We start from the raw sequence: 22,587 nt of genomic DNA on the forward strand, positions 1-22,587 counted from the left end.
GCGCTGATTTTAGTATGGGGGAATGGGGGTGCTGTTTTTAGTATGGAGAAATTTGGGCGCTGTTTTTAGTATGGGGGCGCTGTTTTTAGTATGGAGGAATGGGGGCGCTGTTTTTAGTATGGGGGAATGGGGGCGCTGTTTTAGTATGGGGGAGTGGGGGCGCTGTTTTTAGTATGGGGGAGTGGGGGCGCTGTATTTAGTATGGGGGCGCCGTTTTAGTATGGGGGAATGGGGGCGCTGTTTGCAATTTAGTAACCAAACCTATAAATGAATTAAAATAAAACTCTTTACATTGAGCTTCATTTTGCAATAGATGTACTGGCTGCTGCAGAACCTCTTGTCACTTTATCTGTGAATCAGTTCTTCGAGTTGTTCTGGTTAGACCGCCTTGTAAAGAGGTTCTGCACAATCTGCCTTGCCAGGATCTTTGCTTGCAGTTGCTCTTTGTTTCTGGTTTTGGAAGTTTCTCCAGATCTCTCGGTTCCTCTTGCACATGCGGCGGGGATCATCTGACAAGTCACTGCTCTTTCTTGCTGCTGTGGCCCAGGAGCTTGCAATCTACGAGTAGGATGGAAGTGTCACCCAGCTGACGTCTAGAAGGCTGGCTGCAGACTGTATGTCAAGGTAGCTCCCAATCAGAGAGCCGTGAGAGGGCAGAGCCAGCCCTGCCCAAGCCCTGTGTGTGACAGTCACTCAGTCCCTGCTGCTGCTGCTGTGTATGTGTCTATCCTCTGCACTCATTTGGGGAGATTGTGCTCAGTGCCGGCCAGCAGCATGTCCAGGGATACAGGTGGAGGGTAAGTACAGAGACCCTACTTACTGACTGCACTTATAGGCTCCTCTGTGCCCTGCCTCGTGTGGGCCTGGGAAGCTCAGCTCTGCACCCTCTGGCATATACGGTGTTAACCCTGATTAATTCCCTGCACCAATCTTAATGTTTTGCTAGTTATTTATTTATTGCATTGCATAATAATAGCTGCGTTATATCCCAAAGCAAGTTTCTCTGATCCTGCGGTGTAAACTACTGCAGCTGGAACATAAACTAATGTCGGATGTATCAAGGATGAAAACTTGCACCATCTGTAACGTGTGGATATGCTGTTGCACGTACAAACGCGACATAAGTGTGCAAAACCATATGTACATTGTAGATTGCAAGCTCTGTGGTCGGTGATGTATTCGGTAGGACTGAACATCAATGATTTTCTATAACGTATTAGGTAGATTGCAAGCTTTGTAGACAAAAAAATAATCCAGATCCTAGATCAGAGCTAATACACACAATATTCTGTGTGTCAATGATAAGTCTCTTCCGAGCAGTTGTCAGGCCTGGGTGTAACTTGAAGGTCCTGGGCACCCAAGCACTGTCCTGTACTTAGGTCCCTACCTATCTCTGGAATAGTGGTATATTTTATGTGGAACAGGGATTTTTGGGACCCTCTTATAGTCCAGGATCTCCGCCGCCCCTTATAGTGACACCCCTGTTGTCCTGTACCATATAATCCATTCCTATAATCAGAGCGGTTAAAGTTATAAGATTTGGGGTCCTGGCCTCACCAGTACAACCCCCGCCTTAGAAATCACATTTAGATCAATGCAAATATTTGGCTGTCTTGGTTAATTTTACAAGAGGAAAATCAGATTGTAGGAAATTGTGTTTTCTGTCTTGACTAATATCAACTTTAAGGGGGTCTCTGCTGTTTGTAAGAAGGTTTCCCCAGCACTAATCTCATCTCAGGGTGTCCTGCTGCAAAGACCTCAAGCGATCAGTTGCAGTCTTTAAGGAAACCTTCAGCAGGTGTTCAATTTTGCTATAGCACCACCAGAGGTAAAATGAAGTATTACACAGTTCCCATTAAAATCCATAAACCTGTTGGGTCCTCCAGAGTAAGAGAGTTTCTATGTAGCTCTGACTAATAGAGGAGGGTCCAGAATTCCTGTTAAAGGGGATGTATCACCAATGACCTACTATTTAAACCAAGTTTCACGTATTTTTTTAAGAATTTTTGATGTTTGCTTTAGTTCACATTTTCCATGTCATTAGCTATAAGAAAAAAATTATTATACCCTGACCACTAAGCCTAATAACAGACAGACAATTGCCAATTCTGTAGTTGTCTTCTCTGCAGCAGTCACTTCATTCACATCACAGACAGCATTACAATAGAAGATAACACCACCGACCCATCATTGTATCCAGTACTGGCAACAGATGACGTCACAACTCATCGACAGAGCGTGTCCGTAGTCCTCAATGAGTCAACTCCAGACTGTTGTCACGAGACTGCTGTAAAGCATGTCACTAAATGCTGTTAACAAAGCTCAGGCAAGATGGCCGCTCCCATAATCATGGACAGAAAGTAGATTTTAAAAATTAAATTAAACCCGATTTTAATTTTTTTAGAATTTATTGTCCTATTTTAATAAACAAATTACAAATTAGCGACAAATTCCTAATAACGTCCCTAAAAGTGTCGCTGCCAATGGTTTCCCTATTCACTATCTTAGATTTTTTTGGAGCTATTTTGAGATGACTTGAGTCATCCCCCAGCCATTCAGGGTGAGTTTGCCCTATATTGCAGCCATACAATTTTCTACTTCGGTTCCTGTTTTCGGCCGTGATTGAGCGCGCTGCATAAACTACAAGGGATAATGTCCCTTATCTCGGTCTCATTAATAACATACGCTTGTGGCTGTCCTGGTAACGGTTCCTATCCCCGAGCCGTGTTGTCTGGTGGGTGTATGTGGGCGCACACTTAGGAGTAATAAGGTATATAAGTACAGATAATGATGAAAGACACCGAAGGGTCATCTGGTGCTGTCAACTGCAAGAGAAAAGTGGCAGCGTGCAGGAGAGCTTGCACTGGCTGCAATGGAAATCAGGGCGCCGGAATCAAGTTATAATCCTGCCGAGCGGCGCAGAATTTTATGTTACATTAAATATGGAAATGCAAACACATTGCAGAAAATATATCATTTTATTAATAAATATGTAAAGTATAAGGCGCTTCTCCAGGAAGATGGAGCTTAAAGGGAGTCTGCAGATAGATAGGTTAGTGTCTCCAGAACCAGCATACCACCCCAGTACTACAGATAGATAGGTTACTGTCACCAGAACCAGCATATCACCCCAGCCCTGGAGATAGATAGGTTAGTGTCACCAGACCCCAGTATATCACCCCAGCCCTGCAGATAGATAGGTTAGTGTCACCAGACCCAGCATATCACCCCAGCCCTGCAGATAGATAGGTTACTGTCACCAGACCCCAGTATATCACCCCAGCCCTGCAGATAGATAGGTTACTGTCACCAGACCCCAGTATATCACCCCAGCCCTGCAGATAGATAGGTTAGTGTCACCAGACCCCAGTATATCACCCCAGCCCTGCAGATAGATAGGTTAGTGTCACCAGAACCAGCATATCACCTCAGCCCTGCAGATAGATAGGTTAGTGTACCATAACCAGCATATCACCCCAGCCCTGCAGATAGATAGGTTACTGTCACCAGACCCAGCATATCACCCCAGCCCTGCAGATAGATAGGTTAGTGTCACCAGAACCAGCATATCACCCCAGCCCTGCAGATAGATAGGTTACTGTCACCAGACCCCAGTATATCACCCCAGCCCTGCAGATAGATAGGTTACTGTCACCAGAACCAGCATATCACCCCAGCCCTTCAGATAGATAGGTTACTGTCACCAGAACCAGCATATCACCCCAGCCCTGCAGATAGATAGGTTAGTGTCAACAGGCCCAGCATATCACCCCAGCCCTGCAGATAGATAGGTTACTGTCACCAGACCCAGCATATCACCCCAGCCCTGCAGATAGATAGGTTAGTGTCACCAGACCCCAGTATATCACCCCAGCCCTGCAGATAGATAGGTTAGTGTCACCAGACCCCAGTATATCACCCCAGCCCTGCAGATAGATAGGTTAGTGTCACCAGACCCCAGTATATCACCCCAGCCCTGCAGATAGATAGGTTACTGTCACCAGAACCAGCATATCACCCCAGCCCTGCAGATAGATAGGTTAGTGTCACCAGACCCCAGTATATCACCCCAGCCCTGCAGATAGATAGGTTAGTGTCACCAGACCCAGCATATCACCCCAGCCCTGCAGATAGATAGGTTACTGTCACCAGACCCCAGTATATCACCCCAGCCCTGCAGATAGATAGGTTAGTGTCACCAGACCCAGCATATAACCCCAGCCCTGCAGATAGATAGGTTAAGGTCACCTGAATCAAATCTTGCTTACCCATTATGAATCGCTGCCTCCATTAATGAAATTCCCCATGTTTTGTCAATAAGTGAGCCAGTTGGAGATATGATGGCACCGCCATTGCAGATGAGTACTTGGCTACAACCTCATTGTTCCAAAGAACTCATTTGCGTATTGACTAAAACAGATATCTTGGCCACAGAGGCAACAATTCTCAAGGAGAAAACACTGTTTGATTCAGGTGACCCTAACCTATCTATCTGCAAGTCTTAAAGGGAATCCATCAGCAGGTTTATGAAACTAAGGACAGGATACTCTGGGCACACATGACGTGCACAGTTAAGAAGGTGTGCAGACCTTGGCTCAATTGGAAAATTGCTCCCTATAACAATCTTATCTCTTGGTAAGTGTTTAAGTTTTTAATTCAAAGGGATTTCCAGGCTTGATAATTAGTGGCCTATCCTTAGGTCAGGTCATCAATTGAAGATATTAAATTGGGAAACTTACATAAGAAGATCCTCCGTGTGAACTTTTAGATGTTCAGCCCTCGTCCTACAGTCATGTGCGTCTTGTTAGAGCTGTGTATAGACTAGCCACACCATAGCTGGCCTTGTAACATATTTAGCTGGATATGATAGAGAAAAGTAACATTCCTGCCCTCCGAGGTCACAAGTCAATTTCATAGTATGTCCGTCTTGTACATCCCTGTATGGTTTTGTGTAATTTCAATTATGCAGCAGAAATAATGAAGTCATACATGTAGTGTCCTTCTGATAACCAGCCATGATGTCCTTATTGTGGTCAGGTTATCTTCTCATACATGTAGTGTCCTCCTGATAACCAGCCATGATGTCCTTATTGTGGTCAGGTTATCTTCTCATACATGTAGTGTCCTCCTGATAACCAGCCGTGATGTCCTTATTGTGGTCAGGTTATCTTCTCATACATGTTGTGTCCTCCTGATAACCAGTCATGTTGTCCTTATTGTGGTCGGGTTATCTTGTCATACATGTAGTGTCCCCTCCTGATAACCAGCCATGATGTCCTTATTGTGGTCAGGTTATCTTCTCATACATGTAGTGCCCTCCTGATAACCAGCCATGATGTCCTTATTGTGGTCGGGTTATCTTCTCATACATGTAGTGCCCTCCTGATAACCAGCCATGATGTCCTTATTGTGATCGGGTTATCTTCTCATACATGTAGTGTCCTCCTGATAACCAGCCATGATGTCCTTATTGTGGTCGGGTTATCTTCTCATACCTGTAGTGCCCTCCTGATAACCAGTCATGATGTCCTTATTGTGGTCGGGTTATCTTCTCATACATGTAGTGTCCTCCTGATAACCAGCCGTGATGTCCTTATTGTGGTCAGGTTATCTTCTCATACATGTAGTGTCCTCCTGATAACCAGCCATGATGTCCTTATTGTGGTCAGGTTATCTTCTCATACATGTAGTGTCCTCCTGATAACCAGCCGTGATATCCTTATTGTGGTTGGGTTATCTTCTTATACATGTAGTGTCCCTCCCTGATAATCTGACCACAATAAGGACATCATGGACAGGTATCTGACAAGTCCCAGACTATAGAAAGTTCCTGCATTCATGGTCTTGTCCATTGGTAACTGATCAAGACAGCAGATTTCACCACTAACATGGAAAGAAGAAACCCCTTTATGTAGGCACCATTATAAGTAAGCTGATTCCCTTGGATTTTCTGACTGCTCACTCTTTTGCTGCTGACATCTGATAATATGATCAATACTGATTAGATCATTGCTAATGAATGCATTAACTCCGTATAGTCATGTCATGCCCATATAAAAATCACTCGCTAAGACATTGCAGCATGGTCAGACCCCGTTCACTGATCAGAGGGGTGCTGTGATGCTCCTGGGTCCCAGTGCAAAATCTGCTATAAATAATACTAGTCTCCAGCACTATAGGAGAGGGGGCCCCCATCAGGCTCCAGGGCCTGGGGGTAGCCGCGGTCTCTGCACCCTGAATAATTACACCCTGGGCGGAGATCTGGAGGGATCTTTAGTTAATGTGATCGGGATGTTTGGTGATATCATGGTATCAGGACTGAGCTAGGCCTGTGCAGTACAAGACATCCTCCTCTTTATATAGCTGTTATTTAGGACTTAACCTTTGTACTCCTCTGTTTATACTGACAAGGAGCGAGAAGTAAGGAGCAAAGTAAATAAGACAGGGCACAAGGAAAGTGACTGACAGGAGACTGGAGATACTGAGAAGATATAACCCAACCATGACCTAGTTGTAGCCTACAGTCATCCAAACTATTCCTGAATACCTATCTACTGTATCTATCCAATATCTATCTATCTATCTATCTATCTATCTATCTATCTATCTATCTATCCATCTATCTATCTCCCTCCTATCTATCTATCTATCTATCTATCTATCTATCTATCTATCTCCTATCTATCTATCTATCTATCTCCTATCTATCTAATATCTATCCGTCTATCTGTCTATCTATCTATCTATCTATCTATCTATCTATCTATCTCCTATCTGTCTATCTCCTATCTATCTAATATCTATCTGTCTGTCTATCTATCCGTCTATCTATCTATCTATCTATCTATCTATCTATCTATCTATCTCCTATCTGTCTATCTCCTATCTATCTAATATCTATCTATCTATCTATCTATCTATCTATCCGTCTATCTATCTATCTATCTATTATCTATCTATCTATCAATCTATCTCCTATCTATCTATCTCCTATCTATCTATCTATCTATCTATTATCTATCTATCTATCAATCTATCTCCTATCTATCTATCTATCTATCTATCTATCTCCTATCTATCTATCTATCTATCTATCTCCTATCTATCTAATATCTATCTGTCTGTCTATCTATCCGTCTATCTATCTATCTATCTATCTATCTATCTATCTATCTATCTAATATCTATCTATCTATTATCTATCTATCAATCTATCTCCTATCTATCTATCTATCTATCTATCTAATATCTATCTGTCTGTCTATCTATCTATCCGTCTATCTATCTATCTATCTATCTATCTATCTATCTATCTATCTATCTATCCATCCATCCAATACCTATCTATTATCTGCTGTATCTATCTTCTTTCTCTTTCACATAGTATTCCTCATTTCATTGTGTACTTATATCACAGATGCCCCATAACTTTTTTACTAGCTCTGGGTCACATTGGGCACATTCAGTGCTTATAACAAGGGCTCGGCTCATTGGACATTTCCAGGTTTTATATGTAACGTGACATGAAGCACTTCACCAATAAACAGAAATGACCATTAAATGTGGAAATAAATCTGTACAAGACCATCATTGCATTGCCTGGACACAGAAAGATAAAGTGCAGAGTTATTGCCCCATGTGCCTTTATTCTTCCCTTGCTGATGGTTTCCGGGTGATTTTTTATTTTTTTTGCCCTTGTACTAAGTGAAAAAAAACAAAAAATGGGATTAAGTTCTTTTACAAGGTCACGAGATTGTACACTGGCTTCTATGGTGGGGGAAATTTCAGGAATAGTGAAACTCAAAGGTGATGTCTAACAACAGACATGTCCTATATGATGACCTCACCCTTTAAAGCTGCAGGGTTCCAATGCAAAATCTGTCATAGGTCCCAGGGCCATTATTTCAGGGGATGCAAAGGGTATACTAGCCAACTTTTGTGAAGTGAGACATGGGAGAATGGTGCAAGACTCCTATTGTCAGAGTTCTGCCTCTTTTGGGACATGGCATGCCCTCTTTTTGTGTATGTAAGGCCCCTTTTTTTGTGCAAGCAATGTGCTGGCCTTCCCCTTTTTTGGGACATGACCAACATATAAAGTGAAAGAAATGAAAGAGAGCCCAGTGGATGCTGAAGCTTGGAGATCTGTCCAATTTTGCGGGAGTCTAGGAGGTGCCCCCTATATTCGGCAGTCTCACAGACATTCTGGGAAAGTTGGCAAGTATGGCAAAGGGTGCAACGGGCCCCGGAGCCTGAAGATGCTCATAAGATGTCTCTTTCCAATATGAAGAGGTCCATACAATAAGTGACACATTACAACTGTGGGGCCTGGTGCAGGTTTTGCATTGCATGTTACACCTCGACCACTAACCATTCGTATGTGGTGGAGGGAACTTGCAGGGCCTGACTGTGATGGTTACTTCTGCACCCCATATATTCATACCGTATGGGCCTATTGATTTTGTTTTATTATTGAGGATTAGTACAGCATGGATCAGTAGTATGGCCATGTCCATAAGGCTTTATGTGCTTGGTATACAGTATATACCAGGGTATACATAGTTAATAGAACGTGTTGAAGGATCAGGATCTGATCCTTTAAGTCACATCTGGCATTGGTTCGCTTCTTTGTGGATAGTAGCATTATCTCCCTTCCGCATAGATAATATACTTCTGGCAGGGTTTTATTACTGCGGCCGATATACTAAGACCAAGCCAAACTCAGGCAAACAGGCGCAGTGTGTATATAGCCCTAAGTGCTCCGACCGTGCCGTCTCATCTAGACCGTGACCTAAACACAGCAACGAGACACCGTCTGTCAACTAAGTCTATATCATCGAAAATAAACAGGAACTGACTTTGTGACAGTTTTGTATAAAAAAAAATATATATAATTTTGTGTATACAGCTCCTATGCAAACTATGGTTACAGACTACAAACACATCTTGTGTCGTCTGATCCCGCAGTTGTGTGTTACTCCCTTCCGTCTTTAGATTGGGAAGTGGAGAAGACAGAAAAGCAGCGGATCACATATGGTAGCGGGAAAGGATTTGGGCACTTCTGGGACAATCCTGGTTAAGGTGTTATTGCTGCCATGTGTTTATTTTCTGCGGTGCACCCTCTTCGGACTGTCTCCTTACTCTGCATCTTGTGTTTTCTTGTAAAGCCCCAATCTGACATCCTTGATACTCATCTTGTGTAAGGAGTAAATCATTTCTGAATAAGCAAGAGAGTATTTGAAGGCACAGAAGCACACAGGTACAAGGCGCAGGTGTATATTTATACATGACCTTTGCTGACTGTCTGGGTGGAGTCGCTCCTTATGACAGGTCATCCTCTTATTTCACATTCACTTTATGTCGCTCGGCATTCTCAGGGCAGCCAGGGCTCCGCTGATCCCAAGTGCTTCCTTTTTACAGACCCTTATTCCTTCAATTTCGGATCACTAAGGAGTCGACCATTGGACTCCCACTGATCATGAGACCAGAGGCCTAAATGTCCCCCAAATGAATGAAGCATCAGTGTACTTGTGACCAGCGCTCAATTCACTTCTATGGAAATCCTGGAGACTGCAATCCTGGAAGGTTCATAGATGTGAATGGAGCGCTGGTTGGATAGTTATAGTATCGCAAACCCTACATAGATGTCAGCCCTTGTGCAGGGGACGTATGCCAGACTCTCACATACTCTGCTACTCAGTGCTATTGTCAGGTTGGATTCAAACCTGCGTACAGAGACTCTGTAGGAGGCTCCGCCATAGAGTCCACCTAAAATTGGAGGAGAGAAGAGTCCTCTTTGCAGGTTATACTGTTGGAAACTGAGTGGAATCCTGGCTGAATCCATTACAGTCTATGGAGTCTGCAGGTAACCACTTTTTAAGCAGACGGGGTCTCAATCTTTCAGGTCCTCATGTGGACCCGAACAACGGAAACCCAAACTCTAGTGTGAACCTCTCATCAGGTGTCTCCCCTTCTAGTTTTCAGGACAAAAAACCAAAGAAGAAAATTTCAGCTCACCATATTTTCACATGCACAAAGGAGCCTCGAGGGAGCCCGGCTTGCAGGTGACTCACAACCCGCCGTCCACAAGAAATATCCAGTACATAAAAATGCCAGCTACATCCAAGAGGTAATCCAAAAAATTCCGCGATAGTAATAAAATATAACTTTTATTGCATCTTCATCTTTAAAAAAGTTACAAAGTAACTGTAAGAGGGTACATCATTAACGCAAGGCAACGCGTTTCGGGAATCGCTGTTCCCTTTTTCTCAGCTCAACTTCCATACCCTCACTAACTCCTTATAAACAATTAGTTAACGAGTCCCCTCCCTTTCCTGTTACATCTCCACACACCTTCTCCAATTAAACTCTCAATAAAAACTTGATGTGGTACAATATGTAAAGATTATAAGCACAAAAAAAAGTTTTTATTGAGAGTTTAATTGGAGAAGGTGTGTGGAGATGTAACAGGAAAGGGAGGGGACTCGTTAACTAATTGTTTATAAGGAGTTAGTGAGGGTATGGAAGTTGAGCTGAGAAAAAGGGAACAGCGATTCCCGAAACGCGTTGCCTTGCGTTAATGATGTACCCTCTTACAGTTACTTTGTAACTTTTTTAAAGATGAAGATGCAATAAAAGTTATATTTTATTACTACCGCGGAATTTTTTGGATTACCTCTTGGATGTAGCTGGCATTTTTATGTACTGGATATTTCTAGTTTTCAGGATAGCCCCTGCTTCCACTGGACTAGCTTCCCTAGGCTTTGCAAAGGAAGGAGGGGTGGAGGGAGGATTACCATTTTGCAACAACAGCTCGAAAGGTTATATCTATGCAACAGAGGCAGCGATTCACAAAGGGAAAACATCATTGGGTTCAGGTGACCCTAACCTATCCATCTGCAGGGCTCAAGTGACGGAATCCCTTTAAAACCAGTTGTCCAAGTTGCACAGATCATCATAGGCCATCTTCCATTCTAAGCGTAATATAGGACCCAGTTCTGAATGTAATCTATGTATGTCAGGGACGTCGGTGACCTCAGGACGCAGTTATCTTGTACTGACCTGTGTTTACCAAGGGCTGGAGTACAGAGAAACACCAGATGACTGTTATACAGTAACATTATCCTGACCTGCACAGTAACATTATACAGCACAGTTATGATAACTGGGCAAACTGGTTTTACAGGAGGACTTATTTTTGGGCAATAGTGCAGAACTAGAAGGAGGACTATCACACCCCCTAGATCCCCTGTCTGCAGTCTGCGCAGGACCGGCACATATCGCGGTTACTATAGAACACCCAACACCGAGCTTGCCAATAGTAGACAAAAGCATGAGGAGGCGTAGCAGGTGACAGGTCAGGTGGCAGTGCCCCATTCTGCTATCTGCTATGACACATTGCAGCTGCCTCAGTTCACACACACCCTCCATTCAGCGCCTCCTCTGTGACGTGACATAATAACAGGTAGATGGTGCAAGGCGCAGACAAAGCAGCTCAGCTGTGATTGTGTCAGTGTTTACAGGAGACATTCCCTCGAGACTTCAATCCGTGGGGGACCGATGCAGCTTGTAATATTGTGTCAGGCACTGCACTGGTTGCCTGTCCACCACAGAATACAGTATAAAATTGTCACGCTCACCTATAAATCCGTCCATAGCGCTGACCTTCCTACATGTCTTCCCTTATTACTGTCTGCTGCCTTGACCGTCCTCTCTGTTGTGCCAACGACCTTAGACTTGTATCCGAACATCCTAAGACTTTGCTCAAGCTGCACCGGTGTTCTGGAATACTTTACCCTGGACAATCAGATTAATCCCCAACTACAGCACCTACAATATGTCCTAAAATGACATCTGTTTAGGCGGCTTATTACATGCCCGGATCATATTATTGCACACCCCGCACACTACACTAATATTTCTTATCCTATCCTATCCTTCCTCCTCTAATCCTCAGATCCTGTCCCCTCCATCTAGAAGTGACCCTGCACTCCCTGCACTTAGTAAATTTTCAGTCTAGATACAGGGGTGCATCATTATTTGCAGCTTGGAATAACTGGGTGTATCGAGGGTCATCTGTTACATGATGAACATGTCTTGTGCTTTGGCTCCCATTTTCGGACGTGACCAACACATAAAGTGCCCAAGTTACATACAAAAGTATGGACGTTATAAAGCAGGAGGAGCTGAACAGAGCCATATATAATTTATAGAAAAAAATTCAATATAACTTGTATTTTTCCATTAAAATTTTTGCTCTTTCTATGCTTAAGAGTCCTGTGGGTGGGGCTACCCAGTGACTGACTGCTATCAGCATGCACAGGGAAAGCTGTCAATCTCTGATTAAGACTGCCCACTGGACTCCAGTGATATAAATGCATCAAACAAGCTAGCCATCTTTTTATGGCACTGAATATTTCAGAGCCCACTGACGTGCCTTGGATCATATTCCAAAAATAATTGTTAAAAATATTGCAAAAACTCTTGACTATGTATATAAACTCCTCTTAAAGGGATACTCTCGCCTCCAACCTTTACGCCACATCCTTTAATGGTCCTTGCACTATAAACCTCAGTGGTATGCGCCGTACAGAATTGATGTTCCCATCAGGGCGTGACTAATCTCATTACACAGATCTCATATTAGTCAGGCCGGGCCGAGCAGGTGACGTTCTCTGTCAGTGCCAGCTTTATGGAACGCCGTCTCTGTCAAAAGATTTACCCTGCACCCTGTATAAATATGACAATGGTTCTGTCCAAGACGCGGCGTCTTAGTCGCAAAGACATTTAGGATGTCTGTTTTAATTGACGTCTACAAAGTGACATCTTGTAAATAATTCTTAATGATTTTTTTGGCTAATGAAGCTTTGCAGGTTTTACATGTGCTGCCATCTAGTGGCCATACGGGATATAGGTTCAACGAGAGCTGCTTACTTTATGGCGTACAGCAAAAGGAAATATTATCAATTTCCAGTAGTCAGTTATTGCCAGAAATCATCGTTGTCCATGTAACGTTACAGACTCGAGCATTGCCAGACATTGTTCTGCCATTAGAATTACATTTTTTACTTTTTCTTTCCAGAAACAGCGCCACTCTTGTCTGTTGGCTGTGTCTGGTATTGCAGCTCAGCCTCATTCAAGTGATTTTCTTTCTGTCACGCTCTTTCCCCTCAAGCCTTGCCCGGGAGGTGTAACTTAAAGCCCCAAAATATATGATGGGGCCCCCACTTACCATGTACTATGTATTATACCGGTGTAGAGATACTATTGGGCCCCCTGAGGCTCCAGGGCCCGGTAGAGATTGCACCCCCTATAGATAGGCCTCTGCTTAGCTTCAGTTCGGCAGCCTGTCACTATATATTGCCGGTTTTCAACGTACATTTCATCCTTTGCATTGCAATGCTATGAATTGTGCACCATATGGTGCGTACGGATTTTCTGCTGCGATATATCTGCAGCGTATCTGCCCTGTGTGGATATGGCCTTATAGTCATCTAATGAAAGTCGTCCATGGATTAGATGCTACAAAGCCCCTGATTTGACCCCCTTGGCCTTTGGCTTACCCATGGCTATGCCAAGCCCAGGATTACTATCAGTATATGATATATATGTATAATACATTTACATTGACCTTGTCTCACCTTGGACTGTCCAGGCAGCAAGACTCGGACCTGAAGGCCTCCTTGACAGAATGTATGACCGCTTTGGATATGTTCTTGAACAACAACTTCCAGGAGGCTCTCAGCTACCTCCAGGCCAAGTAAGTATTACCCCCGGGGGTCATTATAAGCCCAGCCATGTTTAAAGACTACTCAATATTTGTCTTATAGGGTTTATGTCTTCTCTGCATCGTGCACATAGGTCTCCAGTGATCTTGCTTGGCCTACGTCATACAGATGCTAGAATAGACAACGCACTATACTATTTAGGCCTCATGCAAACAACCCTATGCTATATGAACACACGCATGATCATGTGATCGTATATGACCCCATGTGGGGCTGTGATTCTGGGTCTCAAAACTTCTGTCCATTTTGTGGTTTCAGCTTATTCAGTGTATTGGCTGATGGAGACCACGGATGGCACATGGCTGCGATCTGTTCTGTTCTTCATGGTCCTATACGTAACACATGGTGGGGTGCGTGTGCTCTTATGGATGCTCCAGGCTATAATCAATAATGATCCAAGAGCTGATCTCAAAATTTGGATTAGTTCCATCCTTAAAGTGGTTGTATGTTACCTATCAACATTGCGCCACTACGTATCAATACCTATCAATAGGCGCCACTCTACAGATTCTGGCGCAGTTGGAATTTCTTTTCTAGCCCTTGCTATTCCCGAGCTATTAAGGGAGCCTGGACATGGAGTTACACTCCGCTCATTCTGAACGTAAAACTCGTTCAGAATGAGCTTGTTCAGATTGAGCGCGTAAAAACCAGATCCCATTGATTTCTATGGGTGCCGGTATACGCGCGTATCACAGTGAAAGCAATAGGGAAAAAAGCCTCCTATTGATTTCAATGGGGGCGCACGTTTGCCAGCACCCATTCAAGTCAATGAGAGCTGCTTTTTACGCGCTCATTCTGAACGTGTTTTTACGATCAGAATGAGCGCAGCGTAACTCCATGTGAAGCCTCCCTAATTCTGTTATTTTCAGCACCCAATATGGTCATTAGCTTTATCGCTGTCAGGAGGGCGTGTCCTAGACTATCTTCTCTAAAAACAGCACTGCCCACCTAATAGTAGAGAGCCTAATTAGCATATTGGGTGCAGAAACGAATAACACTGATTGCTCAGGAACGGTGTGGGCTAGAGAAAAAAATCCAACTGTGCTGGAATCAGCGGAGCGGCACCTACAGAAGGTTGCAAAACCTGCAGTTGTTTGATGTGGTGAATATTTACAAGGTAAAATCCCTTTAAACCCTCTTCAAAATAACGTCTGGCCCACTGTCCCTTTTCACGTATTAAGGCAGATGTAGGATGCCCCTCATACCTCATGCCCTTTGGAGTGTTTTTTTTGGTTCTAGGCTGTCATCATCTGATCGGCGTTGTCACCCTGAGTATTTTCTTTGGTTTATCCAAATCTGTTCAGCCATTCCAAAGATATAAGCCGTGTTCATATTGATGTAAATTATGGTCTACTAAACAAGTGGCTGGTAACACTGGATACAGTACACAAGGATCCCACACCTAGGGAAGCCACAGTGTTACCACCTGACCGGCTTTATATGAGGATTGTAAATGACCATTGTCATCTGTTTCCCTATAGCAATGCGGTATATTATAGCCTCAGGGACAGCTCCCGAATGCTAATATTAACTTCTTGTCCATACAGTCAGAGTTATATATCCTCATGACTCACTCGCAACTATGTTCCCACCCAAAATTACAGGTTCATTACCTCAACAATGTACATATGGCCCACCTAGCACCTCCCAGATTTGGTATGTGATAGTACGTAAGGCCCAGTCCATGAAGAGAGTGACTGAATAGAAATCCTCCACCAGATCTTTATAGTGAGGGTTGCGCGGCTGCAATGTCTTTATTGGCGAGGTGGCAGGGCAATTATAACACCTTGTTAGACTCGTTCTTAGTGCCCAACCCCACCTAAATCAGTGCTCTGTCCCCCAAACGTTATAATCTTCCAACATTATAAAAAACAATATAAAAACTTCTATAATTGGAATCATTCTTTTCTCCTTTTCTTCAAGTCTGACCCACATTGAAATGACGGCTTCTTCTAGCCACAACGTCACTTTGCAGAGTTCCGGCTTTCCTGATGTCTTTGTCTATTCCTCACCCTCGATATAATGTTACCATCCTTCTGCTTTCTCTGGCCATAATACCGTAGTATAATAGTATAATACATTGAAGATATTTGTCCATAGCCCCCGTGCCCATTGGAATTCTCCTCCTCTCTCTGTATTAGGGATGAATGAAAGTAGGAACAGAATAATAAAGACAATGTTGCGCCCGTTTTTTGCAACCTAAACCTATGGCATGTGAGTGTGACCCTGAGGCTTGTATTCTAATACCTTGATATAACTGTCTTCTAAATTCACAGGTCCAAGGACAGCATGTACCATGTCCTCACCTATGCCACCATACTGGAAATGCAAGCCATGATGACATTCGACCCTCAGGACATATTGAATGCCGGGAACACCATGAAAGAGGCTCAGGCGGTGTGTCAGAGGTCGGTATAAAAACTCAGCTATGTGCGACATATTACACAGGAATAACTACAAATAGCAGCCCATGGTGAGAGTCTGGATAAATGTCAGATTCTAGGAAGAGAAATCTCAGAATAAAAGTTAGGACATTTGCTTAAAGGGGATGATCCATCCTGGACAAAAACAGCTGCAAATAACAGTAAGAATCAGGACTCACCTCTAAGTTCCCTTGTGAGCCAGCGCTGGGGCTCTGATGGTCCTTCTACAATACACAGACTGGCCAGCGTATTAGAGAGCCCCCCCCCTCCCCCATCTGGTACTTTGTTGGGCTTCCTTTGGCCTTCAGAACCGGTGCAATTTGCTGTGGCATACACAGGTATCATCCAGAGGTATCAAAGGACCCAGGATGTGCCAAAAAAAACCTGCCCCCACCATTACACCACTTCCAACAGCTGGAAGGAGTTAGGATTCTCTTGGGTGGGGTTAGGATGCTCTTGAGTGGAGTTAGGATGCTCTTGGGTGGTGTTAGGATGCTCGTGGGTGGGGTTAGGATGCTCTTTGGTGCTACGAAGCTTTTGGGTGGGGTTAGGATGCTCTTTGGTGCTACAAAGCTCTTGGGTGGGGTTAGGATGCTCTTGGGTGGAGCTAAGATGCTCTTGGGTGGAGATAAGGTGCTCTTGGGTGGGGCTAAGATGCTCTTGGGTGGGGTTAGTATGTTCTTCAGTGGAGCTAGGATGTTCATGGGTGGGACTAAGATGCTCTTGGGTGGGGTTAGTATGTTCTTCAGTGGAGCTAGGATGTTCATGGGTGGGACTAAGATGCTCTTGGGTGGGGTTAGTATGTTCTTCAGTGGAGCTAGGATGCTCTTGGGTGGGGCTAAGATGCTTGCTATACAATAATAGTCTCTGTTCATGAAGAAATATGCAGCACAAATGGTTAAACGCTACAACCATTGATTCTATCAATGGCTTCTACATCTACCTTGTTGACTTGAGATGTGAGTTAATCTCTCGCTCTGTTTTTGAAGCAAAATCCCTGGAGAAAACAAAGTGACTCAATGCAATTATGTCATTCAGCTCAAAGACCACGAGAGGCGCCGACGCTCACTTTGTTTTCACTATGACACAGGGCTTTGTTCATTCTCTGCTGTGAATCACATGATACGATATAGCGGTATAAATAATGATACCTCTCATTCTAATAAGTGGATGTTTATATTACTCTATATAATGTCATTACATATCAGCCATACTGTCAATGTGCATTGTTACTTACGAGCCTTCACGTGGCTGATTCATGTTTTATGGATACATAATATAGTTCCTCGGGCTCCGGGTTCACGGGGCTCTGCGTGCAACCTCTGTTTTAGAGATCCGCCTCGCCGTTGTTCAGGTCCCCCAATGGACCCCATTAATTGTGAACCTGGTGTTGGATGGTTACCGAAAATCTTTAAAACTCTGCAAAATTTAGAATTACTTATATTTGCAACTTCAATTGTCTACAAATTCAAGACTTTCCTGAACTACCTTATGGCACGTTGTCCTGATCCGTCACACATGTTCTTGGCGCGTCGTCCTGATCCGTCACACATGCTCTTACAAATTGGATGGTGTCAGACATGGTGACTTCCTTCTTAGAGTCTTGTCCTGGATAAAATCCTGTTTGACTTTCCTTCCAGTGTCTTGTGGTGTTTGTGGAAACTTCAATGTGTGCACTTCACATATCAACGTGACAACTTTGTGTTTCATCTTCCCACCAGGTTCCGGAAGAAATCTACAGTCGCCGACTCCTTTAACAATTTAGTCCATGGCCAAAGTCTCGATCAGTTCACAGAAGGTAACAGTAGTTGAGGCATCCCATGTATCTCACTTGTCATCTCTCCTTCTTTCCCTGGACAGGTTTCTGTTGATAATTAAAGGGATTTTATGGGAATTCTCCTTTCTGACAGTGGAAGGCTGTGTATCATAAATCTTCTCACCAGAGGGAAGGGGGAGTAAACTTGCAATGCAAAGACTAACAGCCATCAGATCCATTCAGAAAGAAGATTACATAAGTTTATCTTTCCCTAGTGTAGTGAGGGTGACCAGTGGGCCCCCTTGGCTTCTGGGCCTGGTTGCCGCTGTGACCATTGCAATCCCTATAGTTATGCCATTGTTGATGTTCTATCCTTAGGACTGGTAAGAGTCTGGTCAGTAACTAAAGGAGCCAAGGCACTCCACTAAGGGCTGCATTCCCTCCGTTTTCCATGCATAGTGCCATTCATTTAGTGTGGCCATAGCTGGTAATGCAGCTCACTGTCACTTAGTCCTGCTTATCCTGGGGGCCATAAATGGCGCAGGACGAATCAGTTGGATCTTCATAGAATAATTAGTAGATACAAGGTTTCCAAAGATATAGAAGGTAGAAGACAATATATACTCATGTCTATAAATAAGGAGCATGGGATTGGCAAGTACTCAGGGCCCCGAGTTATATCCAGCAGATACAGATCTATCATATGATACAACTGGCTCTGATTCATGTAATAACATAATATCATAAATCTTGTGTATTACAGAGGAGATCCACGCGGAGGTGTGCTATGCCGAGTGTCTACTCCTGAGAGCGGCCCTCACGTTCCTGCAGGTCTGACATGTCAGTGTTATGTGTTAGTCATTGCAGATAAGAATCCCATGTGCAGAACTGTCAAGGTCCAAGGGAAGAAGACCCTTCTAGGGTTGTAGATATTAGGATGTGGCCCCTTCCTTCAAGTCATCGCAATCCAAAGGGCCCCAGAACTCAGAGCCTACAGCTTATATATACTATACTATTCTATATATACTATATCATACTATACTATTCTGTATATATTATATCATACTATACTATTCTATATATACTATATCATACTATACTATTCTATATATACTATATCATTCACACATACCGTATGTATGTGGAGCTGACGGGTTCTCTGTAAAGATGAAGACTTCATTACTTGTAATATTATAGCGTATGACAAGGTGAATGGTGACATGACAGATCAGAGGATTTCCCTCGATGTCCATGTAATTGCAAGCAGAAAAGACAATTAAAGTTCTGATGGAAAAAAAAAACATTAATTAATTGCTGATGTAATTCCTGCAGGATGAGAACATGGTCAGCTTCATCAAGGGAGGAATCAAGGTCAGGAACAGCTATCAGACGTATAAGTGAGTATACAGCCTGGACACAGAGCGGGCACAGACACCTAGTAGCAGTGAATATATACACTCACCGGCCACTTTATTAGGTACACCTGTCCAACTGCTCGTTTACACTTAATTTCTAATCAGCCAATCACATGGCGGCAACTCAGTGCATTTAGGCATGTAGACATGGTCAAGACAATCTCCTGCAGTTCAAACCGAGCATCAGTATGGGGAAGAAAGGTGATTTGAGTGCCTTTGAACGTGGCATGGTTGTTGGTGCCAGAAGGGCTGGTCTGAGTATTTCAGAAACTGCTGATCTACTGGGATTTTCACGCACAACCATCTCTAGGGTTTACAGAGAATGGTCCGAAAAAGAAAAAACATCCAGTGAGCGGCAGTTCTGTGGGCGGAAATGCGTTGTTGATGCCAGAGGTCAGAGGAGAATGGCCAGACTGGTTCGAGCTGATAGAAAGGCAACAGTGACTCAAATAGCCACCTGTTACAACCAAGGTAGCCAGAAGAGCATCTCTGAACGCCGCACAGTACGTCGCACTTTGAGGCAGATGGGCTACAGCAGCAGAAGACCACACCGGGGGCCACTCCTTTCAGCTAAGAACAGGAAACTGAGGCTACAATTTGCACAAGCTCATCGAAATTGGACAATTGAAGATTGGAAAAACGTTGCCTGGTCTGATGAGTCTCGATTTCTGCTGCGACATTCGGATGGTAGGGTCAGAATTTGGCGTCAACAACATGAAAGCATGGATCCATCCTGCCTTGTATCGGTAACGGTTCAGGCTGGTGGTGGTGGTATCATGGTGTGGGGAATATTTTCTTGGCACTCTTTGGGCCCCTTGGTACCAATTGAGCATCGTTGCAACGCCAAAGCCTACCTGAGTATTGTTGCTGACCATGTCCATCCCTTTATGACCACAATGTACCCAACATCTGATGGCTACTTTCAGCAGGATAATGCAATGCCATGTCATAAAGCTGGAATCATCTCAGACTGGTTTCTTGAACATGACAATGAGTTCACTGTACTCCAATGGCCTCCACAGTCACCAGATCTCAATCCAATAGAGGAGCATCTTTGGGATGTGGTGGAACGGGAGATTCGCATCATGGATGTGCAGCCGACAAATCTGCGGCAACTGTGTGATGCCATCATGTCAATATGGACCAAAATCTCTGAGGAATGCTTCCAGCACCTTGTTGTATCTATGCCACGAAGAATTGAGGCAGTTCTGAAGGCAAAAGGGGGTCCAACCCGTTACTAGCATGGTGTACCTAATAAAGTGGCCGGTGAGTGTATATATGTATATATATATATATATATATATATATATATATATATTAATATATATATATATATATATATATATATATATATATATATATATATATATATATATATATATGTCTTCCCATCAGTAAAGGATAAGTAATGTAATGTATGTACACAGTGACTGTACCAGCAGAATAGTGAGCGCAGCTCTGGAGTATAATACAGGATAAGTAATGTAATGTATGTACACAGTGACTGCACCAGCAGAATAGTGAGCGCAGCTCTGGAGTATAATACAGGATAAGTAATGTAATGTATGTACACAGTGACTGTACCAGCAGAATAGTGAGCGCAGCTCTGGAGTATAATACAGGATAAGTAATGTAATGTATGTACACAGTGACTGTACCAGCAGAATAGTGAGTGCAGCTCTGGAGTATAATACAGGATAAGTAATGTAATGTATGTACACAGTGACTACCAGCAGAATAGTGAGCGCAGCTCTGGGGTATAATACAGGATAAGTAATGTAATGTATGTACAAAGTGACTGTACCAGCAGAATAGTGAGCGCAGCTCTGGAGTATAATACAGGATAAGTAATGTAATGTATGTACACAGTGACTGTACCAGCAGAATAGTGAGCGCAGCTCTGGGGTATAATACAGGATAAGTAATGTAATGTATGTACACAGTGACTGTACCAGCAGAATAGTGAGCGCAGCTCTGGGGTATAATACAGGATAAGTAATGTAATGTATGTACACAGTGACTGTACCAGCAGAATAGTGAGTGCAGCTCTGGAGTATAATACAGGATAAGTAATGTAATCTATGTACACAGTGACTGCACCAGCAGAATAGTGAGTGCAGCTCTGGAGTATAATACAGGATAAGTAATGTAATGTATGTACACAGTGACTGTACCAGCAGAATAGTGAGTGCAGCTCTGGAGTATAATACAGGATAAGTAATGTATGTACACAGTGACTGCACCAGCAGAATAGTGAGCGCAGCTCTGGAGTATAATACAGGATAAGTAATGTAATGTATGTACACAGTGACTGTACCAGCAGAATAGTGAGCGCAGCTCTGGAGTATAATACAGGATAAGTAATGTAATGTATGTACACAGTGACTGTACCAGCAGAATAGTGAGCGCAGCTCTGGAGTATAAGACAAGTAATGTAATGTATTTACAAAGTTACTTCTGCTAGACCCTACATGCCATGAAGAAAGTGACAATTTATTAACTAGCTTCCTCTTGGTTTGCTCTTTTAGGGAGTTGGATACTCTGCAGAAATGTGCCAATTACATAAAAGGAGAAAATCATTGTCACTTTGAAGGTGGAGTGAAGCTGGGTGTTGGAGCATTTAATCTGGTATGTAAATCAGTGTAGCTCATATTGGGTATATATAATTTTGTGTATATTGGGTATATACAGGCAATACAGTTATTACCTCTATGGGCTGTTCATATAGAAGGAAGACTCCTTTACTAACCCGTCTCTATAGACGAGGATTGGGGGCACAATGGGGCACATTTTTACAAACATTCACGATGGTTAGGGTACCGCTGAGTGCTGTACTTGGTTACTATAGGGTGTCCATTAGAGTTTGACTAGAGCAGCAGTGAGCATGCTCAACCACTGCACCATTCAAATGGGGACAGTATTGTGATCGGAGGGAACCCTAGTGATTGCAGGATAGCAACTGGGATAAATTGCAATCCTGTTAAAACCCTTGTGAATGAAGTATTCACAACCAGATGCTGTTATATTATAAACCGTATGCTCCTGTGCGCCCCCTAGTTCTTTAGAGGTGCACATTGTATAGACTTTAGGGGGGTGCACATTGTATAGACTTTAGGGGTGCACATTGTATAGACTTTAGGGGGTGCACATTGTATAGACTTTAGGGGTGCACATAGTATAGACTTTAGGGGGTGCACATTGTATAGACT

The 22,587-nt window shown here is 43.3% G+C and overlaps 1 protein-coding gene across 2 annotated transcripts in view; it reads left to right on the forward strand.

Moving 5' to 3' along the window:
- Positions 1-692: 692 nt before the first annotated feature.
- The window catches only part of TTC39A (tetratricopeptide repeat domain 39A), a 33,185-nt gene continuing 11,290 nt past the window's right edge, over positions 693-22,587 (forward strand). Inside the window, exons 1-7 of one of the 2 annotated variants that reach the window (XM_075287673.1) lie at positions 693-797; positions 13,652-13,756; positions 16,061-16,192; positions 17,929-18,005; positions 18,727-18,794; positions 19,296-19,360; positions 21,907-22,006. In XM_075287673.1, coding sequence (XP_075143774.1) covers positions 775-797; positions 13,652-13,756; positions 16,061-16,192; positions 17,929-18,005; positions 18,727-18,794; positions 19,296-19,360; positions 21,907-22,006 — 570 coding nt within the window. In that variant the 5' untranslated portion in view covers positions 693-774. Of the gene's footprint in view, positions 798-13,651; positions 13,757-16,060; positions 16,193-17,928; positions 18,006-18,726; positions 18,804-19,295; positions 19,361-21,906; positions 22,007-22,587 lie in introns of those variants that run through there. The other variant, XM_075287674.1, reaches the window with a different exon arrangement.

Source organism: Leptodactylus fuscus, chromosome 9 (genome assembly GCF_031893055.1).
Source record: "Leptodactylus fuscus isolate aLepFus1 chromosome 9, aLepFus1.hap2, whole genome shotgun sequence".
NCBI lineage: Eukaryota > Metazoa > Chordata > Amphibia > Anura > Leptodactylidae > Leptodactylus > Leptodactylus fuscus.